This window comes from Notamacropus eugenii, chromosome 2 (assembly GCF_028372415.1).
Source record: "Notamacropus eugenii isolate mMacEug1 chromosome 2, mMacEug1.pri_v2, whole genome shotgun sequence".
In the NCBI taxonomy this organism is placed as follows: domain Eukaryota; kingdom Metazoa; phylum Chordata; class Mammalia; order Diprotodontia; family Macropodidae; genus Notamacropus; species Notamacropus eugenii.
This window is the reverse complement of record NC_092873.1, coordinates 48,718,881-48,738,697: the sequence shown is the minus strand read 5'-3', so window position 1 is coordinate 48,738,697 and position 19,817 is coordinate 48,718,881. Positions and strand designations below refer to the sequence as shown.

Here is a 19,817-nt window from a genome sequence, read left to right as displayed (position 1 = left end):
TTCTTTCCCTTCCTCTCACCCCTTGAGAAGGCAAGCAACATATCAATTATGTACCAAGTTGTGCAAAACATGTTTCCCTGTTAGCCATATTGCAAAAGAAAACATGCAAAAAATCAAGAAAAATATAGTAATAAAATTTCTTAAAGAGAAAAAAAAAACCAGTTCAACAAAACCAATCCACGCCTTTGGGAGGCAGTGTAGTCCAATGGAAACAAGGCTGAATTTGGAATCCTAACACCTCACTTTGAATTCTGGCTCCAATTTTTCCTATCTCTTTGACCTTGAGCAGGTCACTTACCATCCCTGGGCCTCAGTTTCCTCATCTGTAAAATGAGATGGGTGGACTTAATGACCCTTCTAGCTCTATGATCCTATGATAAAAATCAACCAGCTCTAATAGCAAACATGTACAGTCTTCCCCACCCATAGTATCTCACCTCTTCTCGGGGGTCACCCTTGGCCATTGTAATTACACTGTGCTCAGTTTCTGTTTTTTGTTCTTTATTTACACTGTCGTAGTCACTGTACATATTGGTTCTTCATATTTCACCAAGCCCCAGTTCATCTACATCTTCCCATGCTTCTCTGAATTCTTTGCATTTGTCTCTCTTAATATGTAATTATTACATTAAATAATAGATTACATTGAGCTGACATATCACAGTCTGTTTAGCCATTCTCCAGTTAATGATCACCTAATATGTGTCTAGCTCCTTGCTGTGATGTAATAATGTAGTGCTTGACTGTGTGTCTATATGTGTGTGTATGTATATATATGTATGTATATGTTTGTGTGTGTATGTATACAAATACACACACATACATACGTGTGTGTGTATCTTTGCATTAGAATCTTGGAATAGGAATAAACATTTGGCAGCTCTGTGGAGGATGAATTGGGGTGAGGACACCCTGGACTCAGGGAGACCAGTTAAGACACTACTGTCAACTCTTTAACAAACCTTCCACTTTGTCATTTTGCCCAAGACTCAGCCCGCTTTCTCTTTTCTTTCTTCCCCTCTCTTCTTCCCTCTTTTCTTCAAAATCATGTCACTGACTCCATTTGGGTTCCAAGGGGTGACTGGTGGGGCCCAGCTTGGGTTACATCCTGAAACCCCAGCAGGTGGTAGCCAGGTCCTTCCTGATACTGTAGGGACAGCAAATCCATTTGGTCTCAAGGAGAATCTCCAAGGTTCTCACATTTCAGACAGCAGCCAGAAGGCCTGCAGTGATCAAAGGACTAAGTGGCTGAAGATGAGAGAAGGCAGGCCTGGAATGTCTCAGGTATCCCTTCAGTGGAGAGCTCATGTCCTCCAAAGCAGCTCCACAGAGCCCTTCCTTGGATAGGCTATACAGCAGAAGGAATGCAGGGCCTGGAAAGAGGAAGCCTGGGTCTGGAGCCTGCCTCCAACCCTGTGTGATCTTGAGCAAGGCAGTCCTCAGGGTTCTCATCTGTAAAATGGGGATGGTGAGGTTGGCATAGGAGCCAAAGTCTTCTTAAGCTATAAATCTTAATCCTCCCTGTGTGGCCAGGCCTGTGCTGGCCTCCACTACAGGAGACATGAGAAGATGCAGATCAGGCCCTGGGAAACCTATACTCCAGCTGGGGAGACAAGATGGACATAGATAGACTTATTGAATGTCAGAGCTGGAGGGGAGGATCATTACCTGATCCGACCCCTTAAATTTCCTGATGAGAAAACTGAGACTGAGACAGAGGAAGTAACAGAATCACCAGGGTAGCACCTGGCAGAGCAGGATTGACTCTCCATTCTCCTAACTCTTACTCCAAGACTCTCTTTTAAAAAGGAAAAAAGAATTTGCAGCCTGTTGTATTTTACTTCACAATCACTTCCCAGAAGGCCTCCCTTGCCACCACCATAAGACGCTCCTTTGTAACCAAGACTGACAACTAAGTAAAGCAGCTAAACGTATGCAGTATTCTGCACCCGTAGTCTCCCACTTCTCTGTCAAGAGGAGGAAAGCAAATTTTAGCATCTGTGCTCCCCACATGTGGTTGGTAATCATATGGAATTGGAATTCAGCTGCTTCTCAGCCCTGTTCATGTTTACGTTCTTGTGATTCTCCTATGCGTGTTTCTTTCTGCATCTTTCCATATAAATATTCCCATGTTTCCTATCCATGGTTTCTATGGGACAGTCATTAATTAAGAATTATTAAGTGCCTACTACGTGCCAGGTGCTGTGCTAGGCATGGGGCTGCCAAGACAGTGGTGGAATAGTCCATGCCCTGGAGGAGCTCACATTCTCTGTTGGGAAAGATAGCATGTGCTTAAGTATATACAAGTTACAGAGAAAGTAAATTTCTGAGCATGAGAGAGAGCAGTGACGACCCCCCGCCAGCGAGCGCCCACTTATTTCCAGTTCCAGGGCTCTTTGTATCTAATCTACAGTGTACCGCCATGTGGATGGCTAGTTACCCAGAAGCTACCAGGCAGAGGGTGCAGAAGTAGGTCCATTCTAGGACACAGTTACCCAGAAGCCCTTGGGGTTGGGGGAAAAAGGAGACATTCTTCTTGCCTTTGCTTAGATGCAGACATAGCACCTATCGAATGCTCAGTAAATGTTCCTTGGTTGATTGAGCAGTAAACACATCCACGGGGGAGAAAGCACAGGCTTTGGGGGAGATTCCACTTCTGCTACTTGCAGTCTGCCACTTAAGCCCCCTTGCCTCCATTTCTTCCTCTGTAAAATGAAAGCAGTGACCTGGAAGATCTCTTAGGTCCCCTCCAGCTCCAAAACCTCAAAACAGGAAGAGTAGTGATATGGAAAGTGTGCTGGATTTGGAGACAGAAGACCTGAGTTTGAATCCTCCATCTGTCCCTTGCTAGCCCTGTGACCTTATAGGCAAACCAACCCTCTTCTCTGGACCTCAGTTTTCTCACCTCAGGAGACTGGCCAGATTGCAGATTGTAATCCAGTGAGTTCCCTCCCATGTGGTGTTTGAAGAGGCTGTCCCCACTGAAGTGGGCTGGTACCTGGCATGCAGGATTGGGGGTAGAATCTGGGCATTTTCAGCCAAGGCAGGAGGACAAGGGTGTGTGTGACTGGTGAGCTCAGTAGATGGAACTTGGCACTAATAAGGATATGACAAAATGACTCTCCCCTGGCTGGTGGTGGGAATTACCCTACATGGGTGCCAGGGCGCCTCACTGTTTGACTGTATTATTCTCCCCGCTCCCATGATGGAGGTAAGTATGGCTTATCCAAGTGGGCGGTGGAGCCTGGTAGATGTTGCTGGTGGCTGAGCTCAGAAGCTATTAGGGAGAAGATTGGATTTGAGAGGCCAGACAAAGGAGTAGGGAGCAGCTTCTCCTAAGGCTGCATTCAAATCCCACCTCAAACCCCAACCAGGTGCAGGACCTTGGACAGTCACCAAACCTTTATCAGCTCCAGTTTCTGTATCTGTAAAATGGGAATAATTATAGCACTTACCTCACCGTGTTGTTGTGAGGTTTAAATATATGAAAAGTGTTTTTACAAGCCTTAAAGCTCTGTAGAAATCATTGTTGCTGTGGTAGTAAGGGTATCCTATTCAGCTGTAGTGGGCTCTGAGGTCCCAGCCAGCTTGGGGGTCTGTGATTCCCTACCTCTACTACCCAGGAAGGAAAGAGCTGTAGTACAGTGGACAGTTCTTTGGACTGGAAGGTTAAAGCCTGGGACAGGACAGAGTGTTCAGGAAGGAGAGGAAGGAGGAGATCAATGCCAGGGAGAGTAGTATGGGGACCACAAACCCTGTTCCAAATGCTGAGCCAGGTAAAGTTTGGCTTCCCAGACTTCCGATGCACCTGCCAAAACAGGTCCCTGCTACCTGCTTCATCAGGCTATCCAAATCCATTCTCAGGCAGGGATATGACAAACTCCTGTAGTATGATTTAACATTAGAGAGAAGAAATTACATTTATGTCCCCTGAAAGAAAAAAAAACTCAGCTAAAGGAATGCATTTCTAATGGTGACATTTGTATGAGTGCCATGCTGGGGAGGGGTGGATGGGGGGGATTTGTGAGTAGCTTTCCCTTATGCCTTTCACATCATATAAAGTTGGTCATAGGGAGGGTCCAGGGCAGTTTCCTGACAGCAGATAACATGGGAATGCTGGGAAGATTGTGGGAAATTATCAAAGTGAGCTCTAGAGAGATACCCTAGAATGGGAACCATTTAAACATGATATGATGAAAGAGACTAGAGAAAGCTGACTTTGACAGAAGAAGAAAAACCTAAAGGGTATGGGTTCAGCAGGAGCTAGCATCATGACTTAGCCAATGAAGAAGATAATGTGATCTTAGGTTGTGTTCAGTGCAGTCCCAAGTGAGATCATATTGGGAATACTGTCAGAGATGTTTGGTTGGTGGGTGGGTTGGTTGGTTGGTTGTTGTCCTTCATTCTCAAAGAGGACCAATATGACATCACCATAATAAAGTGAAATTTCAGGTGTCTGACTGAGGATGATCAGACCAAATCAGAAATGTAAGTAGGGTAGGGCAGCTAGAGCTTTTTCCTGGGTTGCCGAATTTTATGGGGGCAGCACCACCACTTTTCTTCTAGCCACAGAGAAACAACATAGCTTAGCATCTAGTTCACCTGGTGTAGTAGCAGATACTTGACCTGGGAATAGGGATGAACTGGGGTCAGGTCCTGTCTATGACACATAGCATCTCTGTGACTCTGGGCATACATAACTACTTCATGCCCCAAACTCTAAGACCTTCAAAGACTAGGAATCACAGATAGGCTATTCTACATTGATGGAAGGAGCTGCCTACACTGATAAAATCCCAAGTCCCTCCAGATTCAAGGAAAAGAAAAAGAAAACAATGAGTTAAGGGACAGAGTCACCACATGTCCCTGCTAGCCATTGCCTCCCTGCTCCCAAGCTATCAGGGCACCCCCTGACTTCCTTCAGGAAGTAGTGGGCACAGCACTGGGTCTGCAGTCAGGAGGGACTTGGTCTGAAGGCAGTCTCGCTCTTACATGGGCGAGTTATAGTCATCTCTCCAAGACTCAGTTTCCTGATCTGTAAAATGGAAACAAGAAAAACCCTCACTACTGTGCTGAAGATCATGGTGAGGATCATGTGATATAGTGTATATGCAGTGCTTTGAAGAGCTTTGGGGAAGCCTGAGAGCAAATGGATTGGGAGTCAGTGGAGCTGGGTTCCAATCCTGGCTCTGTTATTTATCTGCATCACTTTGGACAATTCGCCTCCTCTCTAGTCCTCAATTTCCCTATTTGCAAAACCAGAGGGTCAGACCACGTGGCCCCCGAGGGCTGTTCCAGCTCTAAATCTGCCATCCTGTAACCTCTCTGGCCTCAGTTTCCTCATTTGTAAAATGAGGGGGTGGCCTCTGAAGTCCTTTTCAGCTCAGGATCCGTGATCCCCTTCAAGGACTCCCTAAGTATCAGTTAGTATCATCATTCAGTGACCTGACCTGGGCATCAGGAGTTCTCTGGCTGAATCACTGGGAGTAAGTCACTCTCCCTCTCTGGACCTTACTTTGCTCTTCTGTAAAATGGGGAGGTTGGTTTAGTTGGCTTTTAAGGTCCTTTTCTGAGCCTTCCACCTCAGGTATTTTCTGAGTCTAATGGGGAGACGTAGCTTGTTCCACAACTCAGGAGACCTGGGTTCTAATCTTGTCACTGGCTTATAAACCAAGCCCAAAGGCACATCCAGAAAGAAGTTAGGAATGTTGGGAGCAGCAGGCCTTAGCACAGGAATAGTTGTATCCTCTCCCAATGGGACCATTGTGAAGGTTGGTGCTCAGGTGGAATTCTGGGGTAGTTGTCTTAGCATCATAACTGATAGGATCATACCCATTTTTCTAAGGACAGAAGCTGAAACCTGGAGCGGGGAGTGACTTGCACAGAGTCACATAAGTTAACTTACTGTCGGACCTTGACCAAGTCATTCTCTGTGCCTCTCTGTGCCTCAGTTTCTTCATCTGTAAAATGGCATGATCTCCATGGTCCTTTTTAGCTCTACAGTCTTGATTTTGGGGTTCATCTTCAATGGAAAAGTCAGATGTGATAACAGCAGGAAATGAGGCCCACCCTGGGGAAATCAAATGCAGGTCAATAGTGGGGGCCATTTGCATGGATTTTGTCCTTTCCTTCCTCATTTGGATCTCAAATTGGGTGTTAATTTGTTTCGACTGCTGAGATGATTTGACTTTTTTCATCAAGCACAGATTTCCCTGCAAAGGGACTCTGGGATGAGGAGGTCTGTGCTGGAGGCCACCAGAGTGAGAGGAAAGCTAGATTTGGAGGCCGGGGACCTGGCTTCGAATCCCAGCTCAATTATTTCCCTGCCTGTGGAAGCTTGGGCAAGTCACTGCTCTCTGTGCCTCAGTTCTCTGCTCTCTAAAATCAGGGGCTGATGATCTCAAAAGACTCCTTTGAGCTTTCATCTAAAGCACAAGAGAAAATCGATTTTTGTTAATTGAAAAAAATTAAATTTTTCCAAACTCTAACATGTATAATGGCATGTCTGCCATGGGCCCTCATGAATACTGCTCCCCACAGCTCTCCCCAGGGCTGCAGGTGTATGGGAGGGAAGAGAAAGGGAGGAGAGAGGAGAGAAGAGAAAAGAAAGAGAAATCTCAGAGCCTTAGAGATCAGTTCATCCAACCTCTGCAGTTTATCAGAAACCAAACGTGACATCTGAGATGGTTCAGTTTTATCCCACACTCAGTTCCGGTGACAGTGACGCATCCCCACTTATACCAACCTTCACTCCTCATTTCCCTGGCAATGTCCCCCACCCCCACCTCTGAGCCTGGCAGCTCACTGGCTGGCTCCCCTCCCTGCCCTTTCAATCCTCCATCATTAGGCCTCCCACTCACACTGCCCCTGGCCCTCCAAGGCCTTTCCCCTCCTCTATATTTATCCCAAACCAGCCTAGTCCTTCCCAGTCCCAGGGTTAATGGAGGCTTTTCTGTCTGAAGTTTCAGCTGATCCTCCATGGGTCAAGCATTGTTATCCTCAGAAAGACTGAAAGACCCCTCCCCAAGCCACCGGGCCCAGGCTAACAAAGCTTGTAAGTCCCCAGGTATTCTAGCTTCCAGCCCAAGGTTCTGTCTCTTCCTGGGCCACACCACAAAGGCGCATGTGCTACTAGAAAATGGAGAGGGGTGGGAGCTTTCAGTCCCCTTTTCTCCAGCGTAGATGGCTGCCTCAGCTGCTAGAGTCAGACCCTGAGGCCCCCCTCTCCCTCTACCCCACCTTCCCTGGCCTCTGCAGGATCAGGATGGAAATCTGATTTCCGAGAACAGCCCAGGCCCCACAGCTGCCACTGCTGCAGCTCAGTGCCTACGGCAGAGGAGAGGACAGGAAACCAGAACGCCCCACTCACTGGTGTGTCTCTCTCTCTCTCTTTCTCTCTCTCTCTCTCTTTTAATTTGTGCCTTAGCCCCTAGACGGATTACAGCCTTGGGAAAAGCTTACACTCCTACCAATGGTATGTAGCACAGCAGCTGGGCCCTAGGAGGGGGCAGGCCACTCTGGGTTTGGGGGACTCATCCACCCACTCGGGGCCTCTCCTACACCCATGCACACACATGTACACATTAGACACACTCTACACACACATGTGCACTACATTCACACACATACTGCATGCACATTTACACACTACTCTCAAACACACTCACATGTACACTTTACATGCATATATATTTGTATGAATACTACATACATGTACATGACATATACTCACACTACATACACACACACATCCCTTTTCTTTCCTCTATCTCTCCCTTTCCCATTGGTCTGTTCTCCCAATTCCTGTGTCTCTGAGTGCCTGCTGAGTCCAGACCATCACTAAGTCGGTCGACATGGAAGAGGCAAGGTGACCTAGTTAATCTGGTGCTCAGTTTATCTCTGTCCCACAAACTCCAGGCGGTTCACCAGAAACAGTGCCTTCCTGATTCTCTAAGAGACAGGCAGACTTGGTAGAAGGAGATGGGCCCTGTTAGAGCTCCCAAGAGGCTCTCAGAGGATACAAGACCATAATAGAGGAGCTGAAAGGAACCCTAAAGGTCATCTCCTTCAACCTCCCCCATTCTCCAAATGAAGAAATGGAGACGCAGAGACATGAAGGGATTTTCTCAAGGCCACACAGCCAATAAATGGAAAAACTGGGATTTGAACTCAGGTCCTCTGATTCCAAATCCAGTGCTTCTTTCCAGTGTTCCATGACATTTCCCCAATCATTCCTATGTAGAAGGATGGAAATGAGAAGGCTGCCTGGAAGATGAGGCAGCGTGGGAAAGTGCAAAGGGCACTGGAAATGGAGTCTGAGGACCTGGGTTCAGATCCTGAATGACTTTGGGCATATTCCAAAGTTTCCTGAACCTCTGTTTCCCCATCTGGAACATGAGAGGCTCAGACTGGATGGTGTCTATGGTCCCTTTCAGCTCTCAACTGATGATCTTATGACCTTTGTCCAAATATCACCCCTGTGGTCACAGCTATTCCGCATAGCCTCCCTAGCCTCAGTTTCCCCACTGGACTAGGTGGCCTCCAAGGGACCTGCTAGACCTCTGTGATTGGATGGCTGAAATATTGAAGGTCCCTCCTGGCTGCAGCATTTTCTGACCCTCTGAGCAGAGCCCGAGGGATGGTAGGAATGCAGGGATGCATGAGGAGAAAGGACTAAGGAGGATACTTTCTTGTCCTGACTTAACTTGGCAGGAAATCCAGTAGCAATCATCAAAACCTCTTTGTGAGGGGAAGGGAAGTTCATAAAACATGCATCATGGAAACTGACCCAAGCTCATAAATGAGTTGTGTTTCATCTTCCCAGAGAGCTGCAAGCCTGAGCCAGTAGTGGCCTGGAGCTGCCTCAGTTACCCTCCCCAAGGGCCCAGGGGAGTGCTTTAGCCTAGTATTTGTGGTCCATTTGTGCCTCAGGGCCAGAGGGGATGAGTTCTTCCAGCCGGGGTCCTGAAGCTGGGCCAGAGGAGTGCAAGGATGGAGTGAGCTGACTGGGAAGCTGAGGTGATTCAGATCTTTATGTTCCAGAAACAACCCTTTCCCCCCCATATTTGTTGGTCAAGTGAAGAGTGGCTGAGCCAAAAGAGGAATGCTGGTGGTTTAAGAAGTTGGATCACTGGATGAATTTGTTTCATTCCAAAATGACAATCAGGAAAAATCAACCACCCCTCAAAAAGATGCCCCACACACACGTATGGCTCAGCCCACACCCTTCCCCTTTCTTTGGATAGACTTCCCACAGCACTTCCTAAACTGTAATGGGGTTGTCACCCACAGTTTAAAAAGCCCTGAAAGGGTCAGTGGAAAAAGGTTAAGAAGCCCTGGATAGAGGAATTGCCATTTGAGTGAGCTGCTGATGGATTCCCTGGAAAGAGAAAACAAAAGCCGAACTCAGGACCAAGGAAGGTGCCAAGAGGCACACACAGCCAAAGCTAAATTCCCAAGCCCAGTGCCATGTGCCTAGGACACCTTCCTGCAGGGCCCAGGTTCACCTCATTTCCTCTCCCAATGGTAATGATAACCAGCATTTATACACCCCTTTTGAGTTTGCAAAGCATTATACAAACGTTATCTCATTGGAACCTCATTGCAGGCCTGGAAGGGACATTCTCCAGGTATCCTTATTTATTTATTCTGATTGCATGGCCATGGGGAATCCCAGTGAGGAATATCCCTCCACCAGTGGACATCGTCACCTGTCCTAGAGTTACCTGAAGCACTGAGGTGGGTCCTACAGCTAGTAATGGTCCAGGGCAGGACTTTAGCTCAAGGTCAGCTCTGTCTATTCTATGAGACTGCCCCCAGATCACACTGTTGAACAAACCCAGCATCCACTTCCCTCATTCTTTATGGTTTTTTCCTACTTCTCCAATGGTTTTCCCCTGGGATCATCGAATAGCAGATCTGGGAGAGATCTTAGGGATGTCTGGTCTGGCTCCCTCATTTTCCCCATCCAGAGCCCAATCCCCAGAGGAGGGGGAGGGTGCCATGGTAGGGCCAACCTTACAGCGTGATCTTTCCCTTTTGAAGTTGCTGGGCAGATTTCCTCCTCTCTGACCAGAGATGGTCCTGGCTCACTCATGCCAGTTCCTGTGAGTTCAGCCAAGTGCGAATCTGCTCAGGTGTGGTTCTTTTGAAATCTAAGCTAGCTAGGAGTTGGAAAAGGAATGAGTGTTAATAAATAGCACCTACTATGTGCCAAACACTCTGCTAAGTACTTTTTGTAAATATTCTGTCATTTAATCCTCCCAACAACCCTGGGAAGTAGGTGCTATTATTATCTCCATTTTACAATTGAGGAAACTGAGGTTAAGTGATTTACCCAGGGTCACACAGCTAGCGTCTGCTACTGGATTTGAACTCAGGTCTTCCCGATTCCAGGCCCAGGGCAGTGCTCTATCCACTGGGCCACCAGCTACTTAAGGAAGGAAAGGAAAAGAGTGCATCTGTGCCCAAGACTGAACCAAGACAGTCAAAATCAAGATAGAGGTTGTGTGACATAGGGATAGAGCCTTGGACCTGAGATCAGAAACCCTGAGTTCAAATCCTGACCTCTGAGTGACTTCAAGCAAGTCCCTCCCTGTGGACCTCAGTTTCCTCATCTGTAAAATGAGGGCATTGGACTAGATGACATTTGAGGGTTCTTCTAACTTTAAAGCCTATGATCCTATAAAAGTAGGAGGCGAGGAAGAAGAAGACGCCACTTCCTTCACATGAGTTTCTTGCCTTCTCTGCTTCTGTGTATAGTTCCTTTTAGGCAGGATGCCAGGGGTCACTCTAGGGCTCAGGCTTATCCTCCATAAAACAAGGGGTTGAGACCAGGTGATCTCCAAGGCCTCTTCCAGGGAGAGGAAAGCTCTGACATCCTATGACCTAGGTTTCCTCCAACATTCTGTGCTCTGAGGTCTTTTCTGACTCTGATACTCTGTGTTCCAAGGTTCTATCCAGATCTGACATTTCTGTCTTCTAGGGGCTTTTCAGACTCTGACTTTCTGTGCTTTAAGGTTCCATCCAGGTCTGAAAATCAGTGTTCTAGAGTCCCTTCTGGCTCTGACCTTCTGTATAAGGATTCTTTCAACTATGATGCTGTGTTCTAAAGTTCCACTTAACTTGCTCGGAGCTTCTATCCAGTGTTGACCTTCTCTGTTCTAAGATTTTATCCTGCTCTGACACTCAGTGTTCTAAGGATCCTTTCAGTCCTAATATTCTTTGGTTCCGTGAAAGTCCCAGGAGGTAGGGTCCCATTCATGTTCATTCACTTTTAATCCATTTCAGTGAGTCGTGGCTAAGTCCCTGCCCCAAGTCTGCTTGGAAGGACTGACTATTGCCCCTTCCTAGCTATGGCCTTAGAAAGTCACTTTCATTCCTCTGAACCTGAGTTTCCTCATCTGTAAGATAGAGTTGTTTCACTCTGACCATGTCAACTCTCCAGGGTCCAGTGACTTCTTTCTCCCTCCAGGGTAAAATATAAGCTCTCCTCTTTGGCATTCACAAAAGCCTTCATAAGCTGAAGGTGTCCCACCCTTTCCTTCACTCTTATTACATATGATTCCCCTATACACACTCTGTGTTCCATCCACACTGGCCTCCCTGCTAGCTCCTTTTCTTGTTGTTCCATTTCCTGTCTCCATGTCTTTGTATAGGCTGTTCCCTATGCCTGATGCACCCTCCCCCACCCCTCCCCCACATGGAATCCCTAGTTTCCTTCCAAACTCAGCTTAAACATTTCCCTTCTTTCCTGATTCCATGCACCCCTCCCCCCCCCCACCTGAAATTCCTCTGTATTTCCTTTGTGGGTGTGCTATATTGTATTTATTCATCTGTGCACATGTTTTGGCCTATTAGATTATAAACTCTTTTTTGTTTCTGTATCCTTGGGGCCAAGCACAACACCTGGTACACAGTAGATTCTTAATAAACGTTTATTGAATACTTGTCAGAAGCTGTATGGTTCAGTGGAAAGAGCATTGGCTCTGGAGTCAGAGGATTTGGATTGAAATCTTACCTCTGTGATACTAGGGCAGCTAGATGACACAGTGGATAGAATGCTGGGCTTAGAATAAGGAAGGCTTCTCTTCCTGAGTCAAATTCAGCCTCAGACACTTCCTAGCTTGTGTGACCCTGGGCAAGTCACTTTACCCTGTAAATGAGGGGACTTGGACTGGGTGGTCTCTGGTATGTCTTTGATCCTCTGACCCTAAGCATCCCAGGGGCTCTTGGGAGAGAAGCCCTCTGTAAACCTTAAAGCAGTATAAAAATGAGAACTGCTAGCTCATTGGATCCTCCAGGCAGGTATCATCATCCCCATGTTAAAAGATGAGGAAACTAAGGCTCAGAGAAAGAGACTTACCAAGGGCTAGTTAACTATAAAGCTGAGTCCATTCCTTACCTGAACTTATTCCAGTGCACTAGGCTGGCTCCCTTGCCAGACAGCATGATAGACCTCAGTGAAGCCCGGATAAGAGGTGTTGAAAGGAGATCCATGCCCAGACAGCCAGCAGAGTTACGCTGGGCATTGAGGAGGTGGCAGCTTACAGAACCACTTAGGAAGAGAACATTTTCATTGTTTTTAAATTATTATAATTGTTATTCTAACAGTAGTAGAACTCTGCACATGAACACATATCCATATGCCCCAGGAACTCAGCGAAGTCAGGAAGGAGGCCTTTGGAAACCTGGAATAAGCTCATTCTCCCTTTTGTGTTGGGTCCAGGGAAATTTGCCTTGGGAGTAGGGGAAGACCCTTCCCAAAGTTTCATTTCCTTCTCTTCTATTCAACCTGATCCCTGCCTCTCAACCTCATATACCCCACTGGCCTCAATCTGAGAATGAAGAATAGCCTCCGTCAGTTACCTAATCAACAAGTCCTTACTGAGCAACAACTATGTGTTCAACCTATAGATGGACACTATAGAGGATACATAAGGTCAGAGCCAACAGAGAGCTTAGAAACCAGCTAGCCCTTTTCCTTCATTTTACAGCTCAGGAAACAAAGAAAAATGACTTACTCAAGATCGCACAGTGAGTTAGTAGAAAATCTGAGATTGAAACTTAACTCACAGTCTATATGTGGCTGAAACTCTTTTTGGGGAGAGGGGCGCAGGTCTGTAATTTTATCCAAGTAGGAAACAGCATTTGAGAGTTGCTTACACACCAAAAGGTTAAGTTACTTGCCCAGAATCAGGCAGATATTGTGTGTCAGAAACAGGAGTAGAACCCAGGTCTTTCTGAATCCAAAGCCAGCTCTATCCATTACCTCAGTGAACACTCTGGATAGGACAGATATAACCACAGAAAAAGAAAACTGAAGCATGGGTGATAAGTGCCAGATGAACTGTACAAATTGAGAATCTAAATGAACTAAGGAGTGGTCAAGGGAGCTTCCTGGAGGAGATAGGATTTTATCTGGGTTTTGAAGGACAGAGTGGCAGAGAACAGAAAGTCTGGAAACAGAAATGTGCTTGGCATATCCAGGCATATCTGTCATTGGGAATAACAGAGAAGGGCATTGCCCCAGGGTTTCACATTGAGAGGACACTTGAATCTGGAAGCTCTGACAGCTCTTGGCACAGTCCCTGAGCAGTTAAAAAACAACAGAGCTTAGCACCTAGTTAGCAAGGTAGATGGATAAATAGATCATTTATTAAGCACTCAGCATGCACTTAGGCAGCTGCCAGGCACTGTGCTAAGCTCTGAGGACACAAATACAAGCCAAAAAGACAGTCCCTGCCCTCATGGCACTTACATTCTAATGGAAGAAGACAGGACCTAAAAGGGAAATGGAAAAGGAGGTGAAGTCAGGTGATTGGCAGGGAGAAGAAAGAAAAGTCAGATCATGAAATAACAAGATGGGTCAGTGAAAATTGGAATCTACCAGATGGTATTGGGTTGAGCTCTTCTCTGCTACCACCTTTCTTCTTCCTTCCTGTTGACCTTATCCTAGTTGTAGAGCCGGAAGGGACTTCAGGATCCAATCTCCTTCATTTTCTACATGAGGAAACTGAGGCCCAAGGAAGTTAGGGACTGGTCCAAAGTCACACAGATGGTGGTAGAAGGGGGGATTTCAATCCAGTTTCTCTAATCCCAAAGCCGCTTATGTCTCTGTCTCCTCCACCATGGTACAATGTCCGTACATCTCATGCTGCTTGCTCCTGGCACCAAGATTCCTACTTACACCTCTGTTTTCAGGGAATAGTAAGGAGAGCAGGCTGACAGGAATGGATCAGTCTGATATGTAGGGGACCGAGGACAGCTAAAGCTTGGAAGTAAGCTGAGAGAGGGCCTTGAATGACACACCAAGGAATTTAGACTGTGGTAAACAATGGTGTATCATCAAAGGTTTCAGAGTAAGGTTGGCTCTCTCCTTCTACAAAACCAATTTACGGTTGCTGTTCATAATAATTATAATATAATTACAATTTGTATGTCACTTCAAGGTTTATGAAAAAAGTACTTTACATGTTACCTCATTTGACCTTCACAAACAACCCTATGAAGTTGGTGCTATTATTAGAATACCCTTCTTACAGATGAGGAAACTGAGACAGAGGTTAAATGACTTGCCTGGGGTCACATAGCTAGTTGGTGTCTAAGGCAGGATTCACACCCAGATCTTCCTGATGCACTCTGTCCTTAGCATTACATAGCTATCTGTTCTAGGCAATAGTGACAAGTAACTTTTACTCCATCCCTACCCGCTTACTAAGAGGTATCCAACCCTATAATTTTACAAGTGAGGAAACTGAGAGCTAGAGGCAGAAAGGAACTGGCCCATGGTCACATAGGCAGTAGATAGCAGAGCTAGATTTGTACGCAGGTCCTGGAATCCTGGATTTAAATCTAGAAGAAATCTAGTCCAACCCCTCATTTTACAAAGAGAGGAAATTGAGGTCCAGTGAATTTAAGTATCTTTCCCAAGGTCACACAAGTGACAGAATCAGGACCCAAGAGACCACCTGGTCCAACTTCTCACACACACACCCCCACCCCATTTTACAAAGGAGTAGACTGAAGCTCGGCAAAGTTCAGTGACTTGCCCAAGGTCAGGCAGGGAGGATTTGAACCCAGGCCATTTGCCTCCAGATTGAGTGCTTTTTCCTTCCACCCTTCCTGTAGAGCATAACTCTGGCCTATTATCAGCTCAGCCAGGGGGAGAAGAAATCCCAGAGGCAGGCACTTCCTCTCCATTGGATCGGCCCCCAGGCCTTCCTGCTTTGTCGCATTTCAGAGCCATCCGTCCCTGGGGAGCGGCTACTCTGAAGCCCTCCATCCGCCATCACCATCGAAGGGGAGCGGCCAGTGGGGAAACAAAAGAAAAGGCGGCTAGGCCCAGGCAGCTGTTTCCAGAAATGCCTGGTGGGGGCCATTCAGACGAGATCGGATTTCCTCAGAAGGAAGATCATATTTCTTTAGGGGTTTTAGGAGCAAAAAATCCCCACTAGGGGGCTAGTGAGGATGGAGACGGGCTCCCCAGCTCTCCTGCGCACTGTTTGGAGAGATAACCTCTTCTTGCTGCAGAGGGCAGGCAGCTCCATGGCAGCCCCCCCACCCCCACCCCTCTTTATTCTCCTGGGCTCCAGGAACTCCCTGGGTGAGCCTGAGAGAGAGAGCATGAGACAGGGCTGGGGTGCTGAGACTACCTCGGAATTTACAGCTCTGTGACCTGGAAATCGCAGCCTGCTCTGAGCCTCAGTTTCCTCATGCATCAAATGGAGGCCATATTCCTAGGAGGACCCGAGGGGCAGCAGCGCAGGAAGGAAAACAAAGGCCATCCTCCATGAGAATGGACACAGGGTCACTCCAGGCCCACGGGGTCAGAGAACTTGGCTTCCAGCCCCACCTCTGGTGCCTAGGTAGAAACTGTGTGACCTTTGGACAAGTCATTTCCCTTCCCTGAGCCTCAGTTTCCTCATCTGTAAAATAAGGGAGTTAGACTAAAAGGCCTCTGAGGTCCTTGTCAGTTCTACGTCTGTGGTCCCAACTCCCTTCATTTCCATGAGTCCAGTTTCCTCACCCATAAAATGAGGGGGATTGAACTCAGTGGGTTCTGGCCTCTGGGGTCCCTTCCAGCTTGGTAGCCATGGTTGTGTAGTGCTGAGGCGAATGCTGGAAAGGGTCGGTTTGTTCCTACTTGTTCCTACTTCAGCCTCTGTCCAATGTTTCCTTCACTGCATTAAGGAGGGCAGTCATTTATTTGGGGGGGAGGGGAGACAGATGATGGTCTCTTCCCTTTATCCCATCTCCATGTTGTAAAGATGGTGATGCCAGCCAGCATCCTGGCCAGCTGCTGACAGAGTGGGGTACCCCTTCCCCTTGGGTCTGGTCAACTCCTGACAAAGTGGGGTGCCCCTTGCCCTTGGGCCTGGCCGGCTCCTGACAGAGTGGGGTACTCTTTCCCCTCAGGCCTGGCCTGGCACCCCTTGCCCTTGGGCCTGCCTGACCTCTCATCCCCCCTTTCTTTGTTTCCACAGATGAAGATGATGCCAACCGACTTGGGGAGAAGGTGATTCTCCGAGAGCAAGTGAAGGAGCTGTTTAATGAGAAATACGGTCAGTGCGGCCCGGGCCCCAGGGCTGAGGCAGCGACAGTCAGTGTCAGTGGGGCAGCACTCCCTGGGTGGCCAGGCCCACTATGCCTGCCTGCCTGCAGCCTCCCACAGCCCAGCTCCCTTGAAGGGTTGGGACTGAGGCTGCCAGGCCCAGACCTCACTCATCCACAGGCCTGCCCCCACCCCCATCCCCATTTTCATTTTAAACATTTCTTAAAACAGGTGGTGAGTGAGTGGCAGCAGCCTTGGGGGGGTGGGGGTGGGAAAGGGGGGCTGGCTTCCAGGCGCCAGCTCCCAGCCCGCCTGCTGCCGGGATTCATGTCAATTTGCAGAAGCCACAAGGTCACAGCTGTTCCCCGGCTGCTTCACATTTTCAAAGGGCCGGGCGTTTGTTCCTCGACACATGGCTGGGCCTTTCGATGGTTTTCTGGTGGGGGAGGGGTGGTGCAGGGCACCAGAGCCATCCTCTCCTGGACTGTACACATTTTCTCCATCTGCCAAGCTGAGGAGGGCAGAGCAGGGCAGGGCATAGTTGAGTACCCCCTCCCATCCCCCATGTTCCCACTGCCTCCTCTCCTACCTCCCCTGTTCTTCCCCTAGCTCTGGGCCTTCAGAGAACATGAAACTTGGCTTATCACCAGATCAGTGCCTACCTTCATCATGGGGCAGAATTGTCTGCCTCTCCCCTACACCCACAAAGTGTGTTTTTAAGAAGTCAGATGGAAAAGGGTCCCTCATTGCCTACCCTGCTGGGTGCATCCTAAGCAGCTGCTGACTTCATCCCAGCCCTGGAGCTCCCACCTCTGGGACCTTGGGAAATGTCCCTGCGGCCTCAGTTTCCTCATCTGTAAAAGGAGAGGCTTGGCCTAGGTGACCTCTGAGCTCCCTTCCAGCCCTGGTCCCTACATAGTCAGGGTAGCTCCCTACATGTCTGAGGCACTGGGGGATCCAGAGGAAGCTTAAATTCTTTTAGGGGATACACAAGGACATAGATGAGAAAAACCATGTACTAAGCCAAGGCCAAGGTAATGAGGGGTGGAGAGACCCTAATAGGAGGGTCAGGAAAGGCCCCCTCACCTCCAGAAGGCAGCCTTCAAGATAAGCTTTGTAAGAGGCTAGAGATTCCTTGAGGCAGAGGGGAGGGATTGCCCCCCAGGCCTAGAGTATGACCTGTTCAAAGGTGTGGCAATAGGAAATGGAACGTACTGTTTGAGGACTAGTCTGACAGACTTTGACTGGATTGTGGAGATCATAGATGGGAGTGATATACTAAATAAGGCTGGAAAGGGAGGTGGGGGCAGATTGTAAAGGGCTTCAAACAGAGGCATTTGTGGAGCAAAAGCATGACATGGGTCTTAGGTTTAGGGTTGATCAGACCCATCCTTGGTGGATATCACCCTGGCAGCTGTGTAGATGGCAGATCAGAGCAGAAAGAAGCTCAGAGAAGAGAGAAAACCATTACCAGAGTCTTGGGAAGAGGTGAGAAGTGGCTACTGATGGATATTCAAGCTAAAGGAAATTGCTTGTTCCCGGCCCTCTCCCAATTCCAGTGACAGGGTTAGGGGTGAGGGGAGGCTAAGATTCTTGCTGTTCAGTCATTTCAGTCATATCCAACACTTTGTGGCCCCATCTGGGGTTTTCTTGGCAGGGATCCTGGCATGGTTTGCCCTTTCCTTCTCCAGCTCATTTCGCAGAGGAGGAAACTGAGGCAGACAGGGTTAGGTGACTCGCCCAGGGTCACACAGCTAGTGTCTGTGGCCAGATTTGAACTCAGGTTTTCCTGACTCCAGGCCCAGCACTGTTCACTGTGCCACTCAGCTGCCCAGGGTAAGTTTAGCCTACCCTTATTTCATCCAGGCATCCACTGCTATGTCCAGAAATGAGCTGACTTGGCCTGCTGCAGACCATTCTTTAGATGTGTGGGGTGCCAGGGATAAGCTAGCAGCATTTCTGAGTAAGAAGCTCTGGGCCTAAACTAGGCAGATGGGCAGGATAACGCGGCCTAAAGAATCCCAGGCATCCCTGCAGAATCCTTGGAACTTGAGGAACACACAGGAAGCAAAGTGTCCCAAAGATTAAAAGTTTTCCAGAGGAATTTGAAGGCAGAATGGTTGGGAAACTAGGTTCAACGGGTTAATTCATACTGATTGATGCATCTATAACCCAGAAAGGTTTGAGAGGTTCTGTCCCCATGTGCATCCACCAAACAGCCTGAGAAACTCCTGATTTCGTCTAGACCAGGCATTGGACCCAGGCGAAAAGCTCCCAGCATGGAAACTACCTCCACCAGCGCAACTCCGAATCTGTCTGTGACTCAGAATCTCAGAAAGTTTAATCTATAGTGAGGGTGGGGAACCTGCGGCCTCAAGGCCGCATGTGGGCCTCTGAACTTCACAGCACAAATCAGATTCAGTCAAAGGGCCCCACTGAGAACCAGGAGAGCCACATGTGGCCTTGAGGTCATACGTTGCCAAGCCCTGGTAGGGGCTCTTCGAGGCTTAGCTACTTTTCTTTGTCTGGTAGGTGTCTGTGGCAGGTCTCCCAGCCCCCAAGCCAGCCCTCTTCCTACAACAGGGAGAAGGGAGAATTGCTGTTTGTCACGCTACTTACCACAATCCCACAGCTCAGGTATCAGAGATACCTTTCAAGCCTGAGTTCCTGCCAATTCCAAGGCCAGCAGACTTCCCACTTTGCCACACTGCCCTAAGGAAAATACCATGAAAATCACAAGCAGACAAGTTCTGACAGTACCCTTTCTCAGGCTGTAATTCCTAGACTGATTTCTCAATCTGGCCCAAGCTCTGGTTCAGCCACTAACTCGCTGGGGCAAGTCACTTAATTTCTCAGAGCCTCAGTTTCCCCTTGTATCCCATGGGAATGATTCCTGCCCTACCTACCTCCTGGGGTTAGTTAATGTTTTCAGAGCACAGCTACGGAATAATAAAGAAACCTAACTTCTTCTTATTACTACGGTCAGTTATAGTATCAGATCCATTTATGCCCATAGACCTCCTTAAGCCATAGGGATTATTGCTTTAGAACTGGAAGGAAATGCGGAACCCAAATTTACAAATGAGGAAACCAAGGCCAAGGGAGGTTGTCTACTGGTAGTATTTATCAGAGGGAGATTTGAATCTGCATCCTCCACCTGTAAAGACAAGGTTCTTACACTGTGCCACACTGCTACTTACTGAATATTTGGAGTCCTTTGGACAAAAGCTGGCTAAAGTATCCTTTGGTCTAGCAAACCCTTTTT

The 19,817-nt window shown here is 47.9% G+C and overlaps 1 protein-coding gene across 5 annotated transcripts in view; it reads left to right on the top strand.

Annotated features, from left to right (window-relative positions):
* Window positions 1-19,817, top strand: part of GTF2IRD1 (GTF2I repeat domain containing 1) — a 220,665-nt gene that overhangs the window by 176,983 nt on the left and 23,865 nt on the right. For 4 of the 5 annotated variants that reach the window (XM_072640170.1, XM_072640169.1, XM_072640168.1 and 1 more), the window contains exons 23-24: window positions 7,427-7,474; window positions 16,485-16,562. In XM_072640170.1, the coding sequence (XP_072496271.1) occupies window positions 7,427-7,474; window positions 16,485-16,562 (126 nt within the window). The remainder of the gene's footprint in view (window positions 1-7,426; window positions 7,475-16,484; window positions 16,563-19,817) is intronic. The other variant, XM_072640171.1, reaches the window with a different exon arrangement.